The 26,044-nt window shown below is 37.0% G+C and overlaps 1 protein-coding gene across 47 annotated transcripts in view; it reads right to left on the reverse strand.

Annotated features, from left to right (window-relative positions):
• Nrcam (neuronal cell adhesion molecule) overlaps window positions 1-26,044 on the reverse strand; it is a 270,775-nt gene that overhangs the window by 32,472 nt on the left and 212,259 nt on the right. For 23 of the 47 annotated variants that reach the window (XM_048799562.1, XM_048799570.1, XM_048799568.1 and 20 more), the window contains 12 exons: window positions 25,269-25,439; window positions 24,734-24,790; window positions 22,878-22,989; window positions 19,397-19,581; window positions 17,658-17,789; window positions 9,286-9,429; window positions 7,592-7,703; window positions 6,082-6,248; window positions 5,842-5,989; window positions 4,106-4,230; window positions 3,654-3,683; window positions 2,100-2,201 (listed from right to left, as the gene is read on the reverse strand). In XM_048799562.1, the coding sequence (XP_048655519.1) occupies window positions 2,100-2,201; window positions 3,654-3,683; window positions 4,106-4,230; window positions 5,842-5,989; window positions 6,082-6,248; window positions 7,592-7,703; window positions 9,286-9,429; window positions 17,658-17,789; window positions 19,397-19,581; window positions 22,878-22,989; window positions 24,734-24,790; window positions 25,269-25,439 (1,485 nt within the window). The remainder of the gene's footprint in view (window positions 1-2,099; window positions 2,202-3,653; window positions 3,684-4,105; window positions 4,231-5,841; window positions 5,990-6,081; window positions 6,249-7,591; window positions 7,704-9,285; window positions 9,430-17,657; window positions 17,790-19,396; window positions 19,582-22,877; window positions 22,990-24,733; window positions 24,791-25,268; window positions 25,440-26,044) is intronic. The other 24 variants (XM_048799581.1, XM_048799577.1, XM_048799575.1 and 21 more) reach the window with 3 other exon arrangements.

Here is a 26,044-nt window from a genome sequence, read left to right on the forward strand (position 1 = left end):
CGTTGAATGAATGAGTGAATGAAAGAAAGAGCAGAAATGCCTTAAAACCTAACAGTATTGTTTATCGTAGGCAAAAACAGTTTCCAAAAAAATCCTAACCTGCTAATTCAGAGTCATGTGTTGTATTAGCTGGTGACTCAGCTTGTTCTGATCTAAGACACTGAAAACTCAGATGAGAAAAAAGGCACCACTAAATACAAGAGAGAAAAAGAAGCATTTGGTTGATTTTATTGGGAATATTCTGCTTTGCCTGGAGATGCAATAAATCAACACACTTATTATTTCAGAATAATTTTAGATCAACATCAGAAAAGTATTAGAACTTCCTGCAGTCTATACCCGTAGGCAATCACATATCTCAGGCCCATGACTATGTCTGCTCTCTGTAGTATCTCTTCAGTTTTACAATTAAACCTCGATTACTTCTACTCTAACTTATTAAGTTCCTCCAGCATCCTTATGGTCTGGTCCCTCATTTGACTTTTTTCACAGGGATTAAGGCATCAAGGTGAGGAGCTGACATTGTTGAATGTGCCACTTTGTAGCAGGGAGCCATGGAAAGAAAGGGACCTATTTGGAAGTTAATGGACCTGATGTCTATACCCAGTTCTGGTACGAACTGTGGATTTGAAGGGACTTTACTCAATGAGTTTCATTTTCCTAACATTTGGAGGGGGCCTTTTGGCACCTGCTCCTCCTATCTTTTTCTCCCAGAAGTAATGGGCAAATTGAATAACGGACTTAAGATGCATCTTCCTACTGAGGTAGAAATTTTCAGGAGTAGTGGTACACACCTGTAATCCCCGTGACTTGGGACGCTGAGGCAGGAGGATCACAAATTCAAAGTTAAGCATGCTGAGAATTAAGCCAATCCCCCAAAACCAAAAGGTGAACATTTTCTCTGATATGTGGAAGCTAGCCCACCATAAGCAGGGGAGGGGAATAATAGAATTTCAGAGGATTAGACAAAAAAGGACTGAAGGGAAGGGAGGTGAGATGGAAATAGGAAAGATAGTGAAATGAATCTGATATAACTTTTCTATCATGAACCGTCCATGGGTTGCATGTGGGTGACTGCACATGGAAGTCTAGTGGATAGAAACATCTGGTGTCTGGGAATGACCAGTGGACATTTTCTCTGTTCTATTGCTCAGGGGCAGTGTGAATTTCTATCCTGCTCCACTGAATCCCACATAGCACCTGAGATGGGTGTGATCTGCCAATATGTCAATCAACCTGCTCACTGCAAGATATCATGAAGCAAGACTCTGAACTTGAAACCTTATCCCTCCCTTTGATGTACCCCCTTAAATAAACCACCAGAGCTATCTTTTCTTTGTCTAGTTTCAGCACCCATGTGGACTAGATCTATCAGGGGCTTTGCTTTTATAAATATATTTCTGGCCATTTGTGTTTTATTATTCACTAATTATTTGAGACTTTAAGTTTTAGGGTGGCTTACATCCTCCTGGAAAGGAAAAAGAACCCCCAGTGAGATGCTGGCCGACATCCCCATTACTTTTCTATGTACATATATGAATACACTATACTGAATCCCACCGTCATGTATATCCACAAATATAGAGCCCTAATTAGAATAAGATATATTCCATGTATGTATAATTTTATTAAACTGGACTCTACTGTCATGTATAACTAAAAAGAACCAATAAAAAAAAGACAAGTTCAAAGTCAGCTTCAACAACTTAGTGAGACCCTAAGCAACTTAGCAAGACCCTGTCTCAAAACAAAACAAAAATAGAAAGTGCTGGCTCAGTGGTAAAATGCCCCTGGGTTTGATGTCTGGTACCTAAATAAATATATAAAAAATTAAAAACTTAAAGTGATTCTTACAGATCTTAAAAATGACAGTGTATTTGCTTCATGGATATATTCAGAAATTAGTGTCCTGTACTAGAAGCTGTAACCAGGAATCATACCACCTCTGAAGAGAGACATACATAAATCTTTTAGTTCTGTTGGTAATAAAGCAGAGAATGCCTGTAAGTACCATCATGAGGAACTGCAGTTGCATAATAGAAAGTGATTCCAAAACAGCCACTAAACTTATCAGTGATAGAGCAAATGACACCACATACTTGTAATGGGGCTGTTGTTGTCATCGCCTGGGGTCCAGGACAGCTGAACACTTTTGTCAAGTTGATTAGTCAATTCTAAATCAAAGGGAGGATTTGGCACATCTGTAGACCAAACACACACATCATGGTTAGCTATCTGTTTTTAAGAGGTTCTTCTTTATTCATGACACTAGCTATTCAGAGGGGACATCTTAAGGACAAAGCATACATGATGGTCAATGAGCATGCAAATGAAGTGAGATGGAAACAACTGAGGGTGCTGGGAACACCAGGGCACAGCCAAGACAACCCATGATGAGCTCTGCTGCTTGCTTTTTAAATGGAATGAAGTAATTTGTAACCAAAGCCAGGGAAGCAAATGGCTCAGGTTCATCAGCACTCTCGTTGTGCATATTCTCATAAACACAAAAAGCACAAACATAAAGAGTAATGTGAAAGCTTAATTTTTAAGACATGGGGAACAGAATAGCAAATGCTGGAAAGCACATTCAGGCAAACAGATGTACTGTTAAAAGGAGATTCAAATGTTCTTTCTGAAACATGCTGAATGACAGACTTGAGGAGGGTCCTGAAGAATATTTATATTCTTAAGGATAGCAGCCCTCAGCATGCATAGCATGTTTACTCTCAGACACTGGACACCCGTTGAACAAAGGTAATCCAGAAGCAGGGCTGCCTTATTGAATGGTGCCTCTGGGATCCAGAGTTAACACTTTGCCATGGGCCTTTTTTGAACCTTGCTTCTAGAAGTATCTCTGGTTCTTGGGGAACTCAAGGCCATATAAATATATGGGTTATTCTTTCTCATAAGTAGTAAAGCAGTAAATGTCTACCAAGGACACATTTTATATATAAAATAGCAATATATGTAAAATCTAGTCAATTTATGATTATGCCACAAAAATGAATTTTTGTATTTATGTGTTGAATGAAGATAAGGGTTTCCTTAAAAAAAATTCTGGAAATGATTTCTATTTTCCAGAGTCAAAAAAGTTTTACATGACATTAATGTGCCCTCTCTCTGGGTTTCTAATGACTTCTCTGTTGTGAATGAATAGTGGGTCAGCTTTCTCTGACATAAAAGTAAAAAATGTTCTAAATATCCATTTCTTCCCTGTTTAAATTTCTTGAAAATGGATCCCAAAGCAACATTTATTTTTCAAAGCAAATTTTAATAGACTGAAATAAAATCTAACTTGTGGAACAATATAAGAATTTTTTTTCATTCTTTAAAATATGGATGACAGGTTTTGATAAAGCCCTGTGCCACTTGCTCATTTTACAAGAAAACTGTATCAAAGAGGAACTTTTGTCAAATGGAATGATATTTGTAATAGCATCTGCAATATTTAGAAACAACTGGCAATAAACTCAGTAAAAAGTTCTAAGGTTATGATGAAGAAATGATTTACTACAGTAAATGAAGGACACAACAATTGACAAACCCCTATTCCTTAAAGAAACATGATGATGTGATAAAGAAAAAAAACATTTTTTTTTTCTGCAAATGTGAAACTGACAGAAAATAGAGAAAGAAGACTTATATTAGTTTACCGTAAATGGGAGCTGGAGTTGGAGTAGGAGCTAGAAAGGACATTAATATAAAGGATTTTAATCAAAATTAGTAATGGAAAGATACAAGATAGCACAAGAAGACAAAGATTGCACATGACTAAGTTTATAAAATTAAGCCCTATGCTTAGCTGTGAGATATGGCATTGATACACATGCAATAACAATTTTGGAATACAAACCCTTAACTTTTAAATAAAAATAGATTATTCCCCCCAATTTTCTTATAAAAATGCCTCCAATATCCACCATTTTATCTAGTCTGCTACAGAGCTTATCCTGAAATGATCATCTTGAAGGCATCTTTCAAAAAAGAAAAAAAAAACTATGGCTTTAAAACTATAATGAGCAAACATTTCATATTTACAATTTTCCTTTTTCTTTTCAATTGAAGACGTGGAAGTGGGCTGTGTTGTATTTGTTCTGGTTCTTACCGACAACGCTGAGCACAGCACTTGCAGAAACATTGTCCAGAGTTGTGTTGGCCACACAAGTGTAGGTCCCACCGTCATTGTCACTTACATCAGCTACCACCAAATGATCCTTGTCGACAGTGAACCTGTGAATATAACACGCTCAGAGCTGCTGAAGTGGATAGCCAACCACACCCCAGGACTGTCTTACTGTCACAAAAGACACTGTGAACTTGACAAAACAGAAAGATGGTAAGAATTTCAGCAAATTAGAGTGAGAATCCTACATAATATGTGTTACTATAGTAATGGTTAGAGTTGAACAACAATTAGAATGAATAAGAATCTTGGGTTAGGAGAGATATTAAGTATGATGGCTTTCAACCAAGCCTCTGGTGTCTTAGGAGCTGCCTCAAAGCCCCCAGGGTAAAACATCACATGGTAGCTCATAAATAAATACTATTATTCTATGTCAATTTAAGAAATTTTAATAAAAGTCCCCAGCCAGCATCCTTAGGTGAGGTGGGGGCAGCTTCACAGTTGCCCGTGCTAGAGTGCTTGATTAAGGCTACTGCTAAGAAACATCTGAAAACTACTTATTCAGCTTAATTTCTATCAAAAGTGCATATTTTAAAATAATCTATTATTTACTACAGTAATTTTGTGTCATTTTAAACACATGCATAAGGTCTCATAGGAGAAAGTAAATTTTATCTGTCTTAGCTCTAGACACAGGAAGATTCAGAGCAGCAATCTCCACTGAGAGTTTTTTAGAGGTTACTCTTAGACATGAAAAATTGCTCCGTGGGTCAAAAGTCAATGTATGTAGGACTCCTGTCTGAATTTAATGAGGTTACATAAATCATACACTGTCTTCTGAGGTAATTTCCAAGTTAAAGTTCACCTGACTTAACCTGATGGTCATTTATTCATATTTCCTTCTCCTTTATAATCAGCTCAGATCCCACAAATAGAATTGGCCACTTGAAGCACAGAACTAGTTGGAAACTCTGGGCACTAGATTGAAAGGCCAAAAAGGTTTTTTGGGGGACATTCACAAGCAACAGGGCTCCACTCAGGCACCACAGGTTTAGATCAGCTGCAAGAAAACTATGGAAACTGTTTCCACTGGAATACAGCACACCTGTAGCCACTGTGATTGCTAAGGCACATATCCAACTCTGTGTACTCACCATGTTTATTGAGGGCCTGAGTTGGAAAACAAAACACTATGACTTTCCTTCAAGTCCAAGTTAAAGGACTGCAACACACTTGTTTTTTGCTTTTCCTTTTCCCTCCATGGTGTTAGGAAAAATTAGAAGAAAACTCACTCTCCAAATAAAAACTAAAGTACTACAAGGATTTCTACCCTCTGATGCTTAGAGATCATATTTCTGCTTTTTTTCCTTTTTTTTTTTTTTTTGTAGAATGGGACTGAAAACATCTGTTGAGACTTTGCTGTTTAAGGTACAATACAATGGATGTTGTCCAAAGCCTGAAGGGTTTTTCCCATCCCAAATTACATAGGACACACATACACACACACACAAAGCTAGACAAACATTCTCAGGGTCTGATTTCAATTGCACAATACCTTTTTGGTCCAAATATTTTACAGTAGGGAGAAAATCTCTTTACTTTGCACACAGTAGACTTCAGAATTAAAAACATCACCATTAAGTCACTATACAACAAATCTTTAGCTCAAGAACGACTTAGCGAGAAAACAGAAAGAAAGAAAAATTGTCTTCAAATACCTTTCATCGTTGGGCAACTCGCTGTTGTCCTTCAGCCATGTGACAGTGGGGACTAAGGTGTGATCATGTTTCACTTTGCATTCAAAGGATACTGTGCTGCCTCTTTGTACAACAGCATATTCAGGCTGTTTGATGATCCTCGTTGGATCTGAAATCCAGTTATTGTTAGCCATTGGCCAAGCTGGAGAAGTTGCTCAAAGTTACATAATACTTTAAAAAAATTCCTGGCTTTTGCCTTACCTTTGATTTCCAAGTGAACATCATTTTTTGCCATCCCTAATTTGTTCCTTGCAACACACGTATACGTTCCTGAACTATCCTTTTGTGCCACAGGAATTTCCAAAGTTCCATTTTCATGTAAAATATAAATGTCTTCACGAAGAGCACTTCCTTTGGCTCCTTTAAACCTTCATTACAGAAGTTATCATGATGAGAATAAAATGACTCATAATTTGAGTCAAACATAAAATGCCATGATCAAGGTCAACACAACCATGATCTGCAGTACAGTGTCAAGTTCAAAGACAAATGGAATCTGCACAAGCATACTGATGCTTGAATGTCAGGAGGTAAACATAAAGAGAAGACAAGACTAGAGAATTTAATAAAAATGGTGTTTGCAGAATTAGGCTAATAATATGTAAGTCTTAAATTATAATTTTCATGAGAGATACATAATTTAATAAATATATTATTATCTATTTTATCATAAATAGGTGCTAAAATAGGTAGAGATAAGATTATTCCTTTTTATCCCCCCCCCACATACACACAGTAAAGTATTTTTAATTCTATCTACAGGCTGCAATTTTAAAGGGATTTTGATTTCAAGGTTATACGGATTGTGTTTTTGAATGTCTGAATAGAAAAATATTCAGGGAGAATAAAAAAACCCATATGTCACATGGCAGAAGTGAAGATGAACGAGAAAAAATGAGGGAAATTCAAACTATCATATAAGAGTGAATCTTGTCATCATCATGAGGAAATTTGCACCAGCATCTGGTTTCTGTTCTCTGTAGTTAAGGTGAGGGCCTGGGGAGATTTTCCTTTAATCCTAAGCTTGGCTTTATTCTCATCTCAGTAGCTGAAGTCCAGTACAGAATCTGGAACCTCACAGATGATTCACAAATGTCTGTTCCAATCATTGTCAGCACTTGCCTTGTCTCTCCCCAACTCTTAAAAGCCAGCAAGGTATTCCCAGGAGGAGGATGTGTACCAGGAGTGGTGTGTGACAGGGGTTGGTCTGAAGTGGGAAGTAAAAGGACACAGAAGAGCTTGGCTGGACTCAAGTCAGAAAGACCTGGTGGGAGAGGAACTACAGAGAAATCTTGGTGGTAATAATTTCTGTTTAGTTTCCATAACCTCTCCCCCACATACTACATGATGTTTTATTATTAAGGGAAGACTTCCAACCAGTGCCACCAGTCACTGTTCATGAAGTCCCAGGTGATGTTCATGGCATTTAAAATAAAGCAACCTTAAATCTTAAATTTTTTAAAAAAACACATTTACTAGCTTTGTGGTTGGTAGAATGTGCTGCTAAATAGGTTATATGTGTGAAAGTATGTAGCACAGAACAAGAAGTTAATAAATATTTGTGCATGAATGAATGAATTCAATGGTTAATAGTATGATGGATTTTGCAGTGTGTTTCTCCTGTTTGTTCTCTGACTAAAGCCCAGCATGTTAAAAATGTGGAAGCTTTAGCAAATGCAAGTGGTTAACAACAAATAGGGCCACTACTTACCACTCAATGGTAGGCAGAGGAGACCCAAAGAAGACACAATCTAGCAAAGCAGGCCTGTTGGCAATGACCTGGTAGAGTGTATTTGCAGATGTGAGGATTCGTGGTGGCTCAGCTAAAAACATTTAAACGGCACAATGAGTATTAGAACACATTTTAGGTTTACAGTGTATTTACTGCATTTTGTATTAAGGTCATTAAAGTTTATGGTATAGCACAACCAATATGTTTCTTCCTTTATGTTCCTATCAGGTATGACACTACCAGTTGTGGTGGGAAAAAAAAAAATTCCTTTCTTTTTGTCCTCAGCACAGTGTCTGGCACAAAAATAATGGCCTAGTGTATTTTCTTTGAATGATTGATGCATCATCACCCCACTGAGTGGGAATGGTGAGGAACAAATAAGCTGATATAAAAATCAGAGTGATGAGTGTGGTGACTTATATAGAGAGAGGACTAAAAAGCTTCTTACAGTCAAGAAAACACAGTGAAGAGACAATCAACAGAAGGGAGAGAATGTTTATATACCATACATCTGGTGAGGGACTAACATACAAATATATAAGGAGCTCAAACAACTCAAATGATATGTGAAAACAAATAATTCAATTAAAAGATGAGCCAAGGACCTAAATTAACTAAGAAAGACATGCAAATGACCAAGAGGTATATTAAAAAACGCTCAAGATCACCAATCATCAGAAAAATGCCAACTTTAACCAAAATGACATACCTATCACCGGATAACTATTAGAAGGGCTACTATTAAACAAGAAGCCAATTCTGTCATTTGTGACAACATGGGTGAAACTGGAAGACATTATGAGAAATGAAACAAGCCAGACTCAGAAAGACAAGTACTGCAGAATATCATTTATATGAAGAAACTAAAATGGAATATATAGAAGTAGAGAGAAAAAAACAAACAAAAAAACAGAAGTCAAAGCTTCAACATCCACCAATATCTTAACCACTTAGCTATGTGATTAATCACCTTCATTTCAACATGAAGAAAAATAATAAGTATCGACCAGCTTCCTGGTATTAATTTTGTTTGAAAAGAGAGAAGAGTAATCTTAAGAGTTGAAGTATGACTGCTTGGTACCATAAGAACACTTTTGCATAAATTTGAACAAGTGTGGATTTTTTTTTGCCCAGTATGAGAAATGCAACCTTCACATAAACCACCCATTTCAAAATATGCGTGAGTTCTACATTGTCATAGTTTTCTGAACATATTTTAATGAATTAAGTTAATGTACATCTATGATTTGGATAATGGCCAAGCATTAAAATTAATAGTTCATTTTCAAAAACTCAGAATCATGAAATTGTTATTCAAATAGTCAGTTTCTAAGGACAGAAGAGCAGGGTTATTTAGTTGCTAATGGCAGACAAAAGCTATTTTCCTTTTGGGGGATTAAACACTGTAATCATCTGTGAATGGACTAGCCTATTTGATTATTTTCTACAATGAAAAATTGCCATTATGCCAACTGTGTTATGAAAGAACATTAAGACTTGACTGATATTCTTTAGGCCAAATATTTTATCTTATCCACCTTCATATATTCCTTATAGTTCCAAGAACTGTGCATTGCATCTAATAGAAGCTCAATATATTTTTGCTGAGTGAGTAGAAAATAATAGTAGACATTAATTTAATTTGCCATGTCTTTAATAAAGGGAGAGCTTACCGAGCACATTTACAAATGCATTTGCCAATAAATATCCATATTCATTAGAGGCATTGCACTGATAAACTGCACTTGATCTTTCTTGAACATTTGAAAAAATAATGGTATCACCATCTATTTTTCTGCTGGGGTCATCAGGAGCAACTGTTGGGTTTAAAAATAGAAAGTGTATTATATATTTCTTTTTCCTTAAAAGATACATTTTAAACTTATAAATCCCAAGGTCTACATTGTATAAGTAGGACAGAAACACAGACTGCTCTAGGCATATGAAGCAAGAAGAAGACTAGAATCCAGGCAGAATCTATTTTTTTTTCGAACTCAGAATTTAGTTGCCACATGGTGTTTAGGTATAAGCACAGTATTCATTTAGTCTTAAGCAGATTAGTTCTATAACACTAAATATTATTTTGAGAGGTGCAGAAAAGCAAGCACAAGTTTGGATGAAAATTGCACAAATTCAGAAAAAAATATAGTTTCGTTCACAAAGAGACTGTGGATACTTAAGAGGAGGCCAGTTAACCATGAAAAAAAGTAACAACCGCTTTGCAAAAACTACAGTCACTCCAGCACATATAAACCTGTCACTTTTAAGAACCCCTTCTTGGAACAAACAAGTACATAACTAAGTATAAGACTAGCAATCAAATGTGAAAATATTCACTTTCCTGCTTTGAAAACTCCTGGAGCTAAAGTAGAAATCAGTTGTGTAAAATTTCTCTTAAAGGAAGCCTTTTCAGCTAAATCCCTCAAGTACTTTGAAGATGCAAAGAGTGAGGTTGATCCTTACTGAAGTGGGATAGAGCTGGCTGGTAATAGAATATGTGAGGATTTAGTCCAAGGCATGCCCAGCAATTTGGAACTGCTGTACGATTAGAGATGAATTCCTTTTTTTTCTGTGAATGCTAAACTGTAGGTTATGGTCTTACATGGCTTTGAAAGTACACTGTCTCAGCACACAGATCCAAATCAAAACTAAATAACTGCACCATTTTTTTCTGAACTTTGCAACTTGAACTAGCTAAGAGAGCTTTACTTTCATTCTAAACACCATCTTATCCCTTTGATGATACAAAAAGAATGTGCATCCAAGACATATTTATTGATGCACTGAGACTCCTTTATCACTCTGAAATAAAGAAATATTGGTTTATATGTGGCCTATTGACTTTTAATTAAAAAAACAAACTATAGTTATTCATCATTTTATTATACATACTCAAAGTATTTTGCTCACTCATTCTACAATAGACTTTTACTGTTAATGCAACAATTCACCACAAACTTAGTGGCTTAAGACAGCATAAATTAACAATCATTTAGTTCTGTAGATTGGAAGTCTAACAAGCGTCCCAATAAACTAAAATCAAGGTACCAGCAGGCCCATGGTCTTCTCCTCCATCCTTAAAGCTATCAGTATTGCATCTCTTCAATCTTTCTTCTGTAGTCATAGTTCTCTTCGACAACAGCCAGGAAAAAAAAACTTTGCTTTTGAGGACTTCTGTCATTAAATTGGGTCCAAACCAGATAATTCAGGATAATCTCCACATTTCAAGGCCTTAACCTTAATTAATGTGCAAAGTTTCTTTTGCCATGTAAAGTAACATATTCACAGCTTCCATGGATTAGGATGTGGAGGGGGCAGGGCATGAATTTGCCTACCACATATTCTTTCAGTTTATTTTTCCAGTACTAGGGATGGAACCCAGAGGTACTTTCCTACTGAGTCACATTTCCAGCCCTTAATTTTCTTTTCTATTTTGAGACAGGTTATTGATAAATTGCAGAGGCTGTCTTTGAACTGTTGATTCTCCTGTGTTAGCCTGGCGAGAAGCTGGGATTACAGGTGTGTACCACCCTGTCCAACACCCTGTCCAGCTACATATTCTATCACATTTATAGACTGAAGATCTTTCAGATGTTTCAGACCAGAATATACTAAAAATGCACCATAAATTAAAGATTAGAACAAAGTTTTTGGCTTCCAAGGATTCTCAAAACTCCGATTCAGTAACTACTCTTCATGGACAGATTAATGCCTTCATTCCTGAGCAAGCATGAGAGGTATTTTTTACAAAAGTAATTGTATGACACTGATCACAATTAATAGCTAACTTATAAAATCATTTTAGGTATTTTCATTGGCTCAGTTAGTGGTGAGGGTGTGTTAAAATATTTTGAATTGATTTCTTAGCTCACATTTGCTGGTTTTGACTTTAATCACTTCAAAAATTGCCTTAAGGAACATTTCTCCCAACCAGAAGACAAACACAAGTCATAATTTTCAACAGGCTATGGATTCATTAATAAATGATAGGAATGTCACATTGGACTGTGAAGTGAAGCTGATGGGCAGCCTTGGACCTAAGAAGGTGGTGTATGTTAGGACAGCTGTGCTCTTTGTCCTAGATGCTCATCTTGTACCATTGGGCCTTTCTGACTCACGCTCTCAGGGATACCCATCCACTGCCTCAATGCTGGAACACACAGCAGCATTTCTGGAGATTTCTCTGTGGGTTATTCTTAGACCTTGTGGACCCAGCACTTGTCTACTCAGTGTTGGAACTCTTCAAAGGGATGCCAATGCCAGCCACATACCCACTCTTAAGTACTTCTGTGGCTATGCCAGGCAGTGTAATACAGTGACACGTATTTCAGCACAGATCTCTGGGCCAAATCTTCCTGGATGGGTAGCAGACTGTGTAATCAAAGATCCTCAAATTCCTTGAGTATATTACACTCTTAAGAAAGCCACATAATCATAATAATAATAATAATAAAAGGTATACTACCATGACTATGGAAGACAAAACTCAAATGACAAAGCTAGAAGAATAATTTTTCCCAAGTGGAGATTCATCAATCACAAACATACCTCATTTCTGTAGCTCAGAGTAGTGTTTTTCTTTGGTATCAACTCTTTGGGAAGATATCGTTTCTGGAAAGCCATCTGACTGTATCTGCCTTGTTTATACTAAATGGAGCACTCTTCAAATATTTACTTTTGGCAAAGTATTTAGGAATAAAACAAACTGTTTTAGTATAAGTAATGATTACACAAATCTCTTTCTCTCCATGGAAGTTTGGACTACATTTTCCTTAAGCACTTATTAAAAACTGCAAATAAAATCAGAAACTACCACAGTGACATATGGAAACTCAGTTGGTAGCTGGACATAGAATGAAATCACTAGTGCAGAGACATCTGAAGCCCTGGGACACTGTGCGTTGGCTCGTGGGTGGGAGTAACTTACCAGCTTACACACCCAAATTACCTAAAGGAGTAATAATTCATCCTAGGAACAACCAATTTCTATTGTTGTAAACGAACATGTGGAGAAAGACATTTAAAGGCACAGAATTAGCACATATAACTTGAAGCCCCAAAAGTAAGGTCCAGAAGTAGAATAATAGCTTTTTAATAACTTTTTAATAATGTTTTTTAGTAACTATTCATAATTAATTTTACAAAGAACTTTATGAAAGAGGTTAATCAGATAGTATATGCATTTTGGATATGGGAAACTACAGACAGGAGAGCTTAATGGTTTCTTTAAGGGAAATTAATGCTGAGGTTTTCTGAAGTAGTCAACTTTATAAACTTTCCTGGAATTATGATCATTCAGGAATATTGTAGAATCAATCTTTGGATAGAGTTGAATTTTATTTGTCTTCTACCTATTCCATCCCCTTAAGGGTAAACAACCAAGCCCTTTACCTTTGAGAAAAGGAAGAAGGAAGATGCTTTGACAGAATCTCAGGAATATCCTCTAGTGGGCCTCATTCCCTGGCAGCTTACTATGTGTTACTGGCTTTCAGTATGAGTGAAATATGTGATTGTGGCAGGAAGATATCTCCTGCCCTTTCTTGTCACCTTTGTTCTTTTCCCTTCTCATATCTGAGAGAAAAGAAGCCTTTCAACCTAAGAATGTGATATTATACATGTTCCATGCTGAATGGCCTTAGATCTAACACAACTCACATAGGAGATGATAAAAGAACTGCAGGCATCAAACTCTCCCACTACCTCCTGGGACAGAGACAGGAATTATGGAGTCCACAGCCTTGGCCTTGGGGGTTATCACCAGGATGGCATGGTGATGTGGCATGGACTCTCCAGTGGGGAAGGAAGGGAGGAGAAGAGGAACTTATGAGCACTTATCTATTCTGGAGAGAGTACAGCAATGCTTTATCCAACCTGCTGTCAGCAAGTTCTTTTTCTTTCTTGTTCTAGATAGAGTTCAGCTCCCTATCCTCTCAGACACTGCAGGCTGCACAGTAAAATCAAGTTCTTTGGCACCAGTTCTTACAGCTGTGTTATTTTTTTACTTCTGTAGATTGTTTTGTAAACATTCTGGGTAGTTTGTGGACAAATCTCATATTTAATATAATCTATTAGTTACCTCAAGGAAAGTTGTCAATAATTTAGACAGACCCAGTGGGACAGAGCTTTAGAAGCCATTGAGATAACTTGCGCAGGTGATTTGGAATTGATCCTTTCAGTTTGTAAAATAGAAGTTTCCAGATCTGAAGTGCACAGTCACAAACCAATAACAACTAATTTTGCTAGCAGATCTCGTCTTACCCCTCCCTTGACCTGATCCTGCTTCTCCTTTTACAATATTTGTGTCTACTTGGCAGCCAGAGCCTGCAGAGGCACAGGAGGCAGTCAGTGTCTTTGGAGTGATAGCCCACAGAGCAGGGGTGGGAGTCTGTGTGTCTGGCAGTATGGGCCCCTGACAGTGTGTCTGCTGGGTGACACAGGGGATAGACCTCAGGCACCTGGCAGGGACACTGCATGGCTTCTTATACAATGGTATTGCAGAGGCACAGCTGTACCCTGGTCCAAGCTGCCGGTCCACCCACAGTTTCTGCAGTCTCTTGGATAGTAGGCGTTGCCAGCAAGCCAGCTGGTGCCCACAGCCAACTTCTGGGGTCTATTCTGGCTGATAATCCTTACAAGGCTCATTTGTGCCTCCGTATATGGCAGCAGATTTTGCTATTGGTCCTATCTTCGCCTTCTCATATCTCTCTGCCTTCCTTCCCCTATATTCCAGCAATGCTGGATGCATCTGTATGGAACACAACTCAACAAGCTATGGATGAGAAACAAGCTGTTTTCAGAATGGTCCACAAATCTCAAGACAATTCTGTTTGGGGGCGGTCTTTAAATTCATGTGGTAACTACCAAGCAGGGTAGAAAGGAGAAGCTCAAGCATCCACTGAATTTTTTTTTAGCAGTTTTCTTCCTCATTTATTCCTTATTTTGAATTAGGAGATGCCAATCTACAGTGGGGGCATGTTCACTTTAACTTAGCTACTTAAGGCTCAGTATCTACCCAAGAGACTACTCAGCAGAAGTTGTATGTGGACCAGCCACTGAGAGCCAGGAGTGGGGAACAATTGTGCCTCAGCAGTATCATTGTGTAGGGGTCCTGCAAGTCCATCACCTTTCAGTTCTGGGAAGTCCACACAGTAATCCACGCATGTCCGTCTTGAACACCTTCAGGAAAGCTTCCCATCACCTTGGTGTAGACACAGCACCTACTCCCAGCACCACCTGAGGGCCTAGCTCCTTGCTTTGAGGCCACACTGTGGTGTTCCCCACAGTGCAAACTCTAGAGCGACTGCTCTGGCTGCACACCAGAGGCCAGGGCACCCCAGCTCTGTAGGAGCTACAGAATTCCCATGTCTTCTTGGCCCCCTTTCTTTTCTGTCCCAAGGGGATTTAAAGAATACTTTTGGGATGGAAGAGATGAATTTATTTGGAAGCTGATTTGAGAAAGCCTGTCCTGACTCTTTCTGCTCTAGACCTATTTGGATGATTTAGTGTTAAAGAAGAAGGGACTAAATTGTCTCTCAGGGACCACTGCCTTCTTCCACCAAAGCCTTTTGTAGCTAATCCTCCCTCAAAACAATATGTTTAAAAGGGAGAATCTATGAGTGCATTTTCAAAGTTCTTAACACAACTATAGTACAGGCTTCCCTCAAAGGTGCTGCTTACACTGGTGCTGTGATCTGAATGTCTGTGGCTCTCCAGAATTCATACCTTGAAACCTAAACTCCCACATTGAAACCTAACCCCCATGGAGGGAGTACTGAGGTGAGGACTCTGGGAAGTGATTAGGTCATGAAGGTTCCCCACTCTTGAATGGGGTTAAAGTGCCTTATAAAAAGTTTGAGAGAGCGTGTTTTCACCTTTCGCCGTGTGAGCACACACAGAAGGCACAGGCCCTAACCAGACAACAATTCTGTGGGAACCTTCATCTTGGACTTCCTAGACTACAAAACCATGAGCAATACATTTCTGTTGTTTATAAATTATCCAGTCTAAGATACTAGATTATACCAGCAGGAAAAGACTAAGAGCCAATTTGGAAGGACAATAAGCAAATCAGGGGAAAAGAGCAGCCTCATTATTTAATCTCTTACCCTTATCTCAATTTTCCCTGCTTAGGGCTGCATTCTGACTGCTGAACGTGAGAGTTTAATCGTCAGTATCCCCAGGTTTCCCATTTTCCCTACTGAGTGGCTAGATGGGAATTCCCTCCCACTTGTGTGTTTTGCTGAGTCTAGCTCTCAGAAGCATATTTAACCTTCCATAAATCACAAAGAACCTCTGAGTCGCAAAAACAGAAAACAAAAACATGGTGCAAAAGTGCTGAACAAGCTCCATCACTTACCACTATTCTGTATGTATCCCTAAGAAAGTCACATTACCATAAAACCTCCTTTAGTTCTGGGCTTTCTTTCACTTTTTCTCTCAATTTTCACTCATAACCCCCCGAGAGTGGCAATAGCCTCCTTATATACAACCACAAAGTAATGTCACTTTTCCTTATCCTGATCATGACTAAACTTGGGTGTGGAAATACTGTAACCCCTTTTACTGGCCTTTTTAGAATCTGTTTTCTCTTAGGAACATATTTCCTCTGAGCATAAACATAGGCTGTCTAATTTGAAGTATCTGATGACTACTATGTTTTGTGACACAAGTGACTTCCCCCAAAGTACTACAGAACAGGGTGTGATTTACTCAGTCTAAACCTGTAGTTGTCACACTTGATGATGAAAAACAGGGACTTGTGCCATCTTAAAAATACTGGTTGTTTTCAGATCAGTCTTAGTGGGTAGAGTAAGTTTCAGGAAAGCCAGTTCAATGGACCTTTTGATTATGTAGAAGCGGAATCAATATTTGACTCTGACTTAGAGGCAATCAGGGGTCGAGCTGCTTTCTACCATAAGCTGAAAGTTGCCTTTATTATGCAGATATTGTCTGCAATATCTTTGTGGATGACTGTGACATTGACTGGGAGGTGAACTGAGGCTGGATTTGAAGAAGAAACTGATTGTCTCTCTCTGGATCTAAGAGTACATCTGGACCCCAAGAAGTAGAAAATGTTTGGAGATTCCCCTGCCAGCAACAATTCGTGGTGAGTAGGTGGAGGAAGATGACGGTAGTGGGCTGTGTTCACAGGAGTTCAAGGGCATTGAGGGGCAATATCCATTTTGATGTTTTTGTCCCCCTTTGCTATTGTTCCCTTCTACTATCTTCAAGCCTCTAACCAAGTTTTTGAAAGTCTGGTCTTAGGAGATTAATGGGAGGGCCTGTGGCCACATTTTGGAGGACCATTGTGGGCAGCATAGCAGCAGCTTGGGAAAACCTGGCTAATAAGAACAAGCTGGGAGTGGAGCTGAACAAGGAAGGTGGCTGTAGGTGACAGGCACAGCCAGGGTATGTAGGCATCACTCAGGGGTGATCTAGGCAATACTCAGGGAAGGTCAGCTTGCAACCAATTGAGCATCCTACATAAGATCAGACCAGGGGATGTGTTCTTTATATGTTAAATAGGATGGTGATCTCTAAAGATTGGAGAATGTGGGAACATCTGGGCTACACTCAGGACTAAAAACTCTTGAAAGTAAGACAGCTGTGCTTCTTATTCTTGTTAGATCCATTGGCTCTAGGGCTACTCTCCTTGCCTGTCTCTTCTGATTCCTATGATTTTTTCCATAAATCACTTGATGTTTGATTATAGAAGATAATATGAACATTTTTGGTGATGTGTATTTCTGGCCATGTCACTCTTTCCATGTTATAAGGTAACAAACAGAAGTATTGCCAAGTCCCAGTCAACACAGGCATGTTTACACACACACACACACACCACTATTTTAATAATATAAATTACTCAAAGTCATAATGAATATCTAAAGGTAATGAAATGAAACTTTAAAGATCATTCAGCACATCTGTTTAACTTCTATATGGCTTTCTTCCTTGATCAGAGAAATTTCACCATTTGTTCACTGGTAAGAAATAGATATGCTTTGAAAATATCCTGCAACTACAGTCAATCAAAGAAACTTACTTTCTATTGGGACTCCATTTGTTAACCAGCTAATTCTGGGTTTGGGGTTGCCATTAGCTCTACAGATCAGGGTCCCATCCTCTCCTGGGGACAGCACAAGATTTTGAGGTGCCATGATCCAGTAAGGGGCCGCTTTATTAAAAGAAGAGAAAAAAATCAAAATATGAATCATATAAGTATAATAGCAAAAGAATATGTTGAACTATTTCAGTAATAAAAATAGTTATTTTGCAAAACACTGTTAGTCTCATTTTTTTTAAAGTGAATAGTAATGCTTGAAACTTTTAGATTTTCAAAAGGATGTTTAAAGAGATTCCCTGAATGTTTAAACACACTCTAGACCTGTTTGACACAAATTTCATTTTATATTTAAATCTATTGGACATCAGAGAGGTGTCAGATTTATCTGAGGTTTTAAAGTAATTTACAGGTATAGGAAAGGTTAAGAAAAATGAATTTAAATTCTGAGCCCTGCAAATTACATAAAATTATAAAATTAGGAAGCCCCTTGAGAAAATTTTCATTCTTGAAAAGCTACAAAGGTAATATATTATGTTTCCATACATCCTTCATTCAGTTTCCTCTGATGTCAACATCTTATTATAAGCAAAGTGCAGTTATCAAAACAAGAAATTAACATCAATGCAATACTATTAACTACACTCTACACTTTGTTTGGATTTCCCTCTTTTCTGCACTAATGTCTTATTTCTATTCTAGGATCCTGTCTCAGATACCACATTGTATTGAGTCTTTTTTTTTTAAAGAGAGAGAGAGAGAGAGAAGGAGAGAGAGAGAGAGAGAGAATTTTTTTAATATTTATTTTTTTAGTTATTGGCAGACACAACATCTTTGTTTGTATGTGGTGCTGAGGATCGAACCCGGGCCGCACGCATGCCAGGCGAGCGCGCTACCACTTGAGCCACATCCCCATCCCTGTATTGAGTCTTTATAGGTAGGTCCTTACCTCCTCCAATCAGACAGTTTCTTAGTCTTTCATGACTATTACAATGATAGTTATTTGGTAGATGTCTTCCAACAAAGGTTTTCCTGATGTTATCTCATGATTAGCTGAAGTTTTTGGTTTTAAGAATACCACCAAAGGAATGAACCAACTTGTTGTACCATATTGAGGATGGACATGAGATCAACACGACTTCTTGGTGATGTTCACTTTCATGACTTGGTTAAGGTGGTGTCTGCCAAATGTCTCCACTGCAAAATTAGTATTCTCCAGCATTCCACACTTTGTTCATTGTGAGTCATTAAGTGTGCCCAGGAGAAGGGAAGTAAGTTCCATCTCCTCAAGAAAGGAATATTAAAAAAAAACAGTGGACATGCTAAAATTCCCCCAGTTATTCATGTTTTTAGGGAAGAGAAACATTTTGAAGCTATAGAAATATCCTCTTTTTCTCCTCAAAAGGTAACCCATTAATTTTAATGTTCATCAGTGAACCTTGCCTATAGCAGTTGCCCTTATGGGATAATGGTGATTTTTGTATTTTCCTCATTCCTTCTATATTTATTAAATGGAATTCTGTAAGGAAGATTTGAAGGAGCAAATTTTTAACCTGGTGTAGATGCATTCTCAATAGCAATGAAAAGAGATTCAAGGTACTGTGAATGCTGATATAAATTTACATTCATCATTACTGAAGAACATTATCAAAGGTATATTAAATTGAAGTATCAGGTCATTGTATGAAAGCAAGAGGAATGCATCTTAAATAATAATTTACCTTTAACTGTGACAGAAATGGTATGATAGATGGCTCCTAATGCATTTTTGGCTATACACTGGTAATTCCCAGAATCCGCTTCTGTAACATGAATAATCTGCAAGGTTTTCTTAAAGTTCCGATAAAATGTCCGGTTGATGGGTAGTATTCCATCTTCTTTTATCCAGTAAATAATTGGGGTAGGCCTGATGGGATAAACAATGATGTTACAAAAAATGTGACTACTTTTGAGGGCGAGTTTTCATGCAATTGTACAACAAATTCTTTAGCATCACACTTTTATAAATAATGCTCAAAACCTACATTTAAAATGGTAAGATACCATTTTCACATAACCAGAACTATACTAATTTATGGCACACCATAAACTTTGCCTTCAGTGATGCAGTGCTGCTATGATAAGCTGTTTTACCGAAGGGACCTAAGTATTTTCTTCAAAATCCTTATCAATGAGGAGCTCCCAGGTATTTTTACATGAGGGTATATATCAAGAGAATTTCAATTAAATCAATGATATTGAGCTATATTTTTTCATTAGCTAAAGGTAAAAATGTACAGAGAAACTGGGTATGGTGGTACATGCCTGTAATCCCAGCAATTTGGGAAATTGAGGCAGGAGAATTATGAATTCAAGGCCAACCTTGGCAACTTAGCAAAACCCTATCTTAAAATAAAAAATACAAATGGCAATGGGGATATAGCTTAGTGGTGAAGCACCCCTGGTTCAATCCCCAGTACTCCCCATGCAAAAAAAAAAAAAAAGTACTGAGAAAAGGCTCACAAATATATCTGTGTCCCCAGACTTTCACACATTTCCATAGCAAACAATAAGAACTTTTCTATTTTATAACAGGCTAATTAATGACATGAATTATGTGATTAGAGGATTAGTATTTTTTCCTTAATTTCTTTACTAGTGATAGTTAAAAATATTATTATATCAATTGTTAATAGATCAAATTTGTATATTATATCATCTCTCATTCAGCTGTGTTTTTTCTATCTTTTCTACTTCTTTGATGGTACTAGAGATTGAACTCAAGGGTGCTCTACCACTGAGCTCCATTCTCAGTCCTTTTTATTCTTGATTTTGAAATGGGTTCTTGTTAAATGGCCAGAGCTGGTCTTTGCTTTGCCATCCTCTTGCCTCAGCCTCCTGAAAACCTGGGATTACAGGTGTGTCCAACCACCTATGCTTCTTACTAAACCCTGAAATATGGAAATAGATAAAAAGCCAGGATATAGGCTTGAAGTTAAATCTTCCAAGTTCCAGCCTTGTCCTTAAAATTCTCTCTGATTTTGGATCCCTGACCCTTTGGGGTCTTAGTTTCCTTAGTTGCACGACCTGATCTAATGATTTCACAAGGTTTTCATGAGGACAAAATAAAGATCCATTCAATACAAACAATTCCTAAGCACTGAACTAGACACAGAGCACTGAGTTATGTGCTGGGAAGGTAATGATAAAGTTTGGTCCAGACCTCAGGAAGATCATAATACTTGTCATTAGAAATGCAAGTTGATTTAACTGATAGTTTATAGTATTGGTCTGGATTGAATAGAAATAATTGAGTAATTACTGAAATAATATATATTTGATGAAATAGCTTCTAATTAAACATGTTGTGCATATAAAAAGAGGTAGAAGATGAGAAATCATTTTGAAATTTGAACAACTATATCATGTGGAACCTGAAAACATAAACTGTTCTCTAATAGTTAGACTAATTTGAATTTCATATGATCTGAAGATGAAAGGGGAATGGGGATAGAAACATAATATCATAGTTTCCCCTTCGAAGAGCCATGACTCATTTTGGAGGACTGCTACTCTATTGAGCAATTGTTCCAAATTTGGAATGTTTTGATTCTTTGGGTTTAAAGTTTGTTGTTCTGTAAGAGATAGAGTTCCAATCTTGGTTTTATAACATTCCAGAGTTTTAGAAATTCCTTTAGGAATATTGTGAAATTTCCAAAGACCAACCTTACTTTATTTCATATTTTATATAATATAGGTTGAGCATACTTAATCAAAAAGCCTAAATCCAAATACTCCAAAATTTGAAATGTTTTAAGTGTCATGTTAGCATTCAATGAGTAAAGTCTATATAAGTATAACAAAATTTAAAAAGAAGATATGAAATCCAAAACACTTCTGGTTCCAAGCATTTTGGATAAAGAATACACAACCTGCAAATCATTTGTGGAAAAATGAGGCACCAAATTTCAGAATAGGTAATTCTACTCCAGTAGGTTGGAGGTTGGAGATTAAGCTACTTTCTAACAAAATAATAAAAATCGGACTTTTTTCTTTTTTATTTCTGGTGGAAAAGATGGATTTTTTTTTTAAATTAAAGAGAGAGAGACAGAGAGAGAGAGAAGAGAGAGAGAGAATTTCAATATTTATTTTTAAGTTTTCGGCAGTCACAACATCTTTGTTTGTATGTGGTGCTGAGGATCGAACCCGGGCCGCACACATGCCTGGCAAGCGTGCTACCGCTTGAGCCACATCCCCAGCCCGAAAAGATAGATTTTTAACATATCTTTAAAGGAGGTTGTTGCTAGTATTCAGTCTAAGGAACTGTCATATATAGTGTGATTTCCTGACTTGGCCAGCAGAGGCCTCCAAATGCTTCCTGAAGTAGTTATTCCTGGACTCAGACAAGATCAGGCCACTAAGTTACCAGGTCAAGAATAGCATGGATCACAAACTGTGAAGGCAGCATGCTTCTGGGATCCCATTCAAGGCTGTTAGAGGATATTTTCCTATCGAGGCACTTGCTCTAGCCAGGGACTGTGTAGAAACTCGCCTGTAATATAGACCCATCCTAATAGTTGCTTTTGTGTCTAGGTGAGGTCTTTGCAATGCCTGTCACAGGCACATCAGTTCTGAGATGTGCACAGATGAGACATTTCAAAGAACCAAGGTTTGGCCTTGTGACCTGTTAATAGGAAGGAATGGAAGGGACAATGTGCTAGTTATGAGGCTAGGCCCTAAGATGCCTGGTGAGTTTCTGTTGTTAGGAGAACAAGCCAGGATGAAACTTGCAACCAAGAGCTAGGCCAACAACCAGCAGACCCTGAGAGTCACAAACCCTCTGCTGAGTTGCCTAGCAGATGCATGAGCATGTTCAACTTACAGTAAAATTTCCCTGCAGACCTCCAGACAAAGGATCAATAGTAAACAGCTATTATTTTTAAGCCACTAAGTTTTTAGAAAATAGTTTCTTACAAAATAGCAAAATTATATCTCCTTATTATAACATAGCAATCATGAGGTAACTACTGATACTTATTTCAATGCAAACACTACTACAGTAGTGATTTATTTGAATAATGCGAATCATGCACTCTACTTTGGAAATTAATTGATGCTTGATGAGATTAGTATGACAATGACTCCTCCTATGATAGTAATGCTTCTCCACCAGTCTACTATTTTTTTATAAGAAATGTACATCAGGGCAGTGTGTGAACTCACAGGCCTTCTGCAATGCACTCCAGTGAAAGCACATTTCCTCTTAATTCCTCTTTGTGACTTGCATTGCCTTCTGGAGTTAAAAATGTTGGTGGCCTCTCTCTACTTGATTTAGCTGCAAAGAAGAAAATAAATATGCATTAAAAATTATGAATATATATTTCCAGAAATGCAGTCACTGTCAAAAAAAAAAAAAACCTGTCTAAAATTCTAATCCCTTTTCAAAACTATTTAGCATTGATTATGAAATTTGTTAAACTACATCCACTTACTCATTGAAACAGGAAAATACAAATACAAATAATTTGGGTTGCATAAGCTCAAGTTGTAGTAAAGGACTATTTTCCTTTTGTAAATCCTTTTAATCTAGGTTAGGGTTTTACAAATTTTCTGTGGATTGACAAATTTCAAAATGTTAACATTGAAAGGAAAATTATGTTATCAAACTATATATCCCTTAAGATTAGTGCTCAGCTCAAAAACAAAATTAACTGTCTATCTTCTAGAAGACATTAGGTTTTTCAAAAAGGTGTCATTATGGAAGAGGTACTTTGGTTTACACTGGGGATAACTTTACAGCCAAATCAATTTCCAAACTCAAAAGTTTATAGAAAATAAAACAAACTTGGAGGACTACTGACAGAGGTCAGGCAAATTATTTGCCATAAGTTAAGAATAATGGTAGACTTAGATAAATTAAAACCAGTTTCCTCAGTGACAAAATAAAGAAGGTCTTAATTCAGAGATCTTAGGGATATTTATGCAGGTCAACTTTTTTATGAACTCTGCAAAATATAACCTTAACTTCTGAAGGCCTCTTGGAAAAACTTGAAGTAGAAATTATAACATCTTAAGAATCTATAGCTCTTCACTATTTTCAAACTTAAATAAATTACCTACTTGGTGCTCATCAGAGCTGAATGAATAGGTAATATATGAATTATTCTCATTTCTCAGAAGAAAAAACTAAATATCAGAAAAGGAGAAATTAGTTTTCTAAAGAATTTAGAGATTTTAGGGGAAATTTTCTTTTCTAAAGTCACTTTGGGAATGGTCTTAAGGCCCATATTTTTTTAAGAGTATATTTAAAATAAATGAAGCAAAATAAAATAGCAGGAGTTGGGCTATGTCACTGATACCAAAATGTTCATATCTAAAGTATGAAAAATTAATATAGTAGAAATTCTGTTTTCTGCCTTCTGGATAATTAAGAGGGCCCTCTATACAGAACTCATTATTTTTATTGATAGAAGTACCACATTTCCCTTAAGGAAATATTTTTTTTTTCAATTTAAAAGAATGAAGTTTAATGCTCTATTTTTTTTAAGTTTAATTTCACTGAAGATAGTAACTTGGTTTCATACAAAACCCAGAGAAATAGTATTACTATTTGTATTGCATAATGTCATGTGAAAATGAATTGGAAATGTGATGATTTACTATGGAATCCACTTAATGTTAGTCACTAAAAGCTTTGATGTAGACGTATTCTAGCAGGTTAATACACCAGTCGACTCTTATTTAGTTCATGAGAAAAGTTTATAAATAAGACAAAAAAAATGGAAAATATAATTCAAAACATATATGAAAGATTTTATCCAGATCAAGTGAAATGGTTCTTTTACATGAGAACAGTTAAAAACAAGTTTCATTATTATACAGACACCATGGAAAATGTTTTAGTGACATGCTTGAAAGTTTACAACTAAATTTTATAGGAAACACACATTGAAACTAGTGGTACTAAACATATAACTAGAAATTTCATAAATAAATAAGGTTAAATAGCCATGGAGGTGAAGTTAGTGAACTAAAGTCTACAATGAAGGAGAAAATCAGTTACAATCACCATGACTCACCACCATTAAACTCAGTGTCACTCAAATTAGCAGCTATAGTGTCATTCAATTCATCCACTGAAATAAACAGAATATTATGAAGAGGGCACAAAAGTAGGGGAGAGGGGTCAAAAACCACTGGGCAACAAAAACAAAGGTATACAGCTGTGCTAAGTACCATCCCTACCATGTAAAAATGGTGCTTAACACTGTATATGACTAACTCATTATTAATTCACTCAGCCACCCCCAACCAGTAATATGTAAATCTGTGACTTACGCAGCAAGATTGTCAAATAAAAGGCATTGTGGGGCATAAAGTACACATCGATGTTCAGAATACCAAGTGATTCAGAAGGTCATCATGGAAACAGTAATGGCAATCACACCATACAGTATTTAGGATACTCATGCTCTTTCCATCTGCCACCACTAGTGATCCTTCACAGGTAGTTTCCTAATCAATGAGCCTATTTATCTCAGTAGTATTTAATGGTTTATAATTTTTCACATGTGTAAACATCACTGAAAGGAAGATTTGGAAATGAACTCTTACCTGAAACTACCTTCACAGAAATAGGTTGTTTTTGCTGTATAGTTTGAGTGTGATTAAATCTGGCATAACAGATATAGTCTTCACGGGTATCTTCTGGGAGAACATTAGAAAAATAAAGGTCTCCATTCAGACCTTGGGAAACCCTCTCACTCTGTGGAAGTCTTTGAAAGGCTGGAGAAAGGCAGAAGGAGAACCAGATCACTCCATCATAACATGGCCACGCTCCAAATTAGCAACTTAACTACCAATAATTCTGTGGACACTTCACTTAGGGGAAAAAAATATACATATATATATACACACACATATATGTACACACACAGATATAAATATATATATTTTAATACTTTTTTTTAGTTGTAGTTGGACACAATAGCTTTACCATATTCACCTACCCAGTGCTAAGGATTGAACCCAGGGCCTCTCACATGCTAGGCAAGCTTTCCACCGTGGAGCCACAACCCCAGCCCAATATATATAATATTTTAATAGAGTTCTTAAGAAAAAGCAATTGTATAAAAAAATGGAAGACACACTAGAACTCCAACTGTACCTGCCCAACCCTAATTTCATAGATGGGGGAAGAGGTGAGATTAGAGTCATACAGGGAAATGTTTTATTTAAGCAAGTATAAACAAAGAAATGTTTTACAAAAGTTTGTATGACTTTTCCTAAATTAATCACCCCTGTCTGTGCATATCTTAGAAAATGCTTTAAGAAAGTTCATAAGGATGTTAATATGATCTGTTTCTATATGCCTGCTGGTCCCTGAGCAA

This window comes from Marmota marmota, unplaced genomic scaffold (genome assembly GCF_001458135.2).
Source record: "Marmota marmota marmota unplaced genomic scaffold, marMar, whole genome shotgun sequence".
Lineage (NCBI taxonomy): Eukaryota > Metazoa > Chordata > Mammalia > Rodentia > Sciuridae > Marmota > Marmota marmota.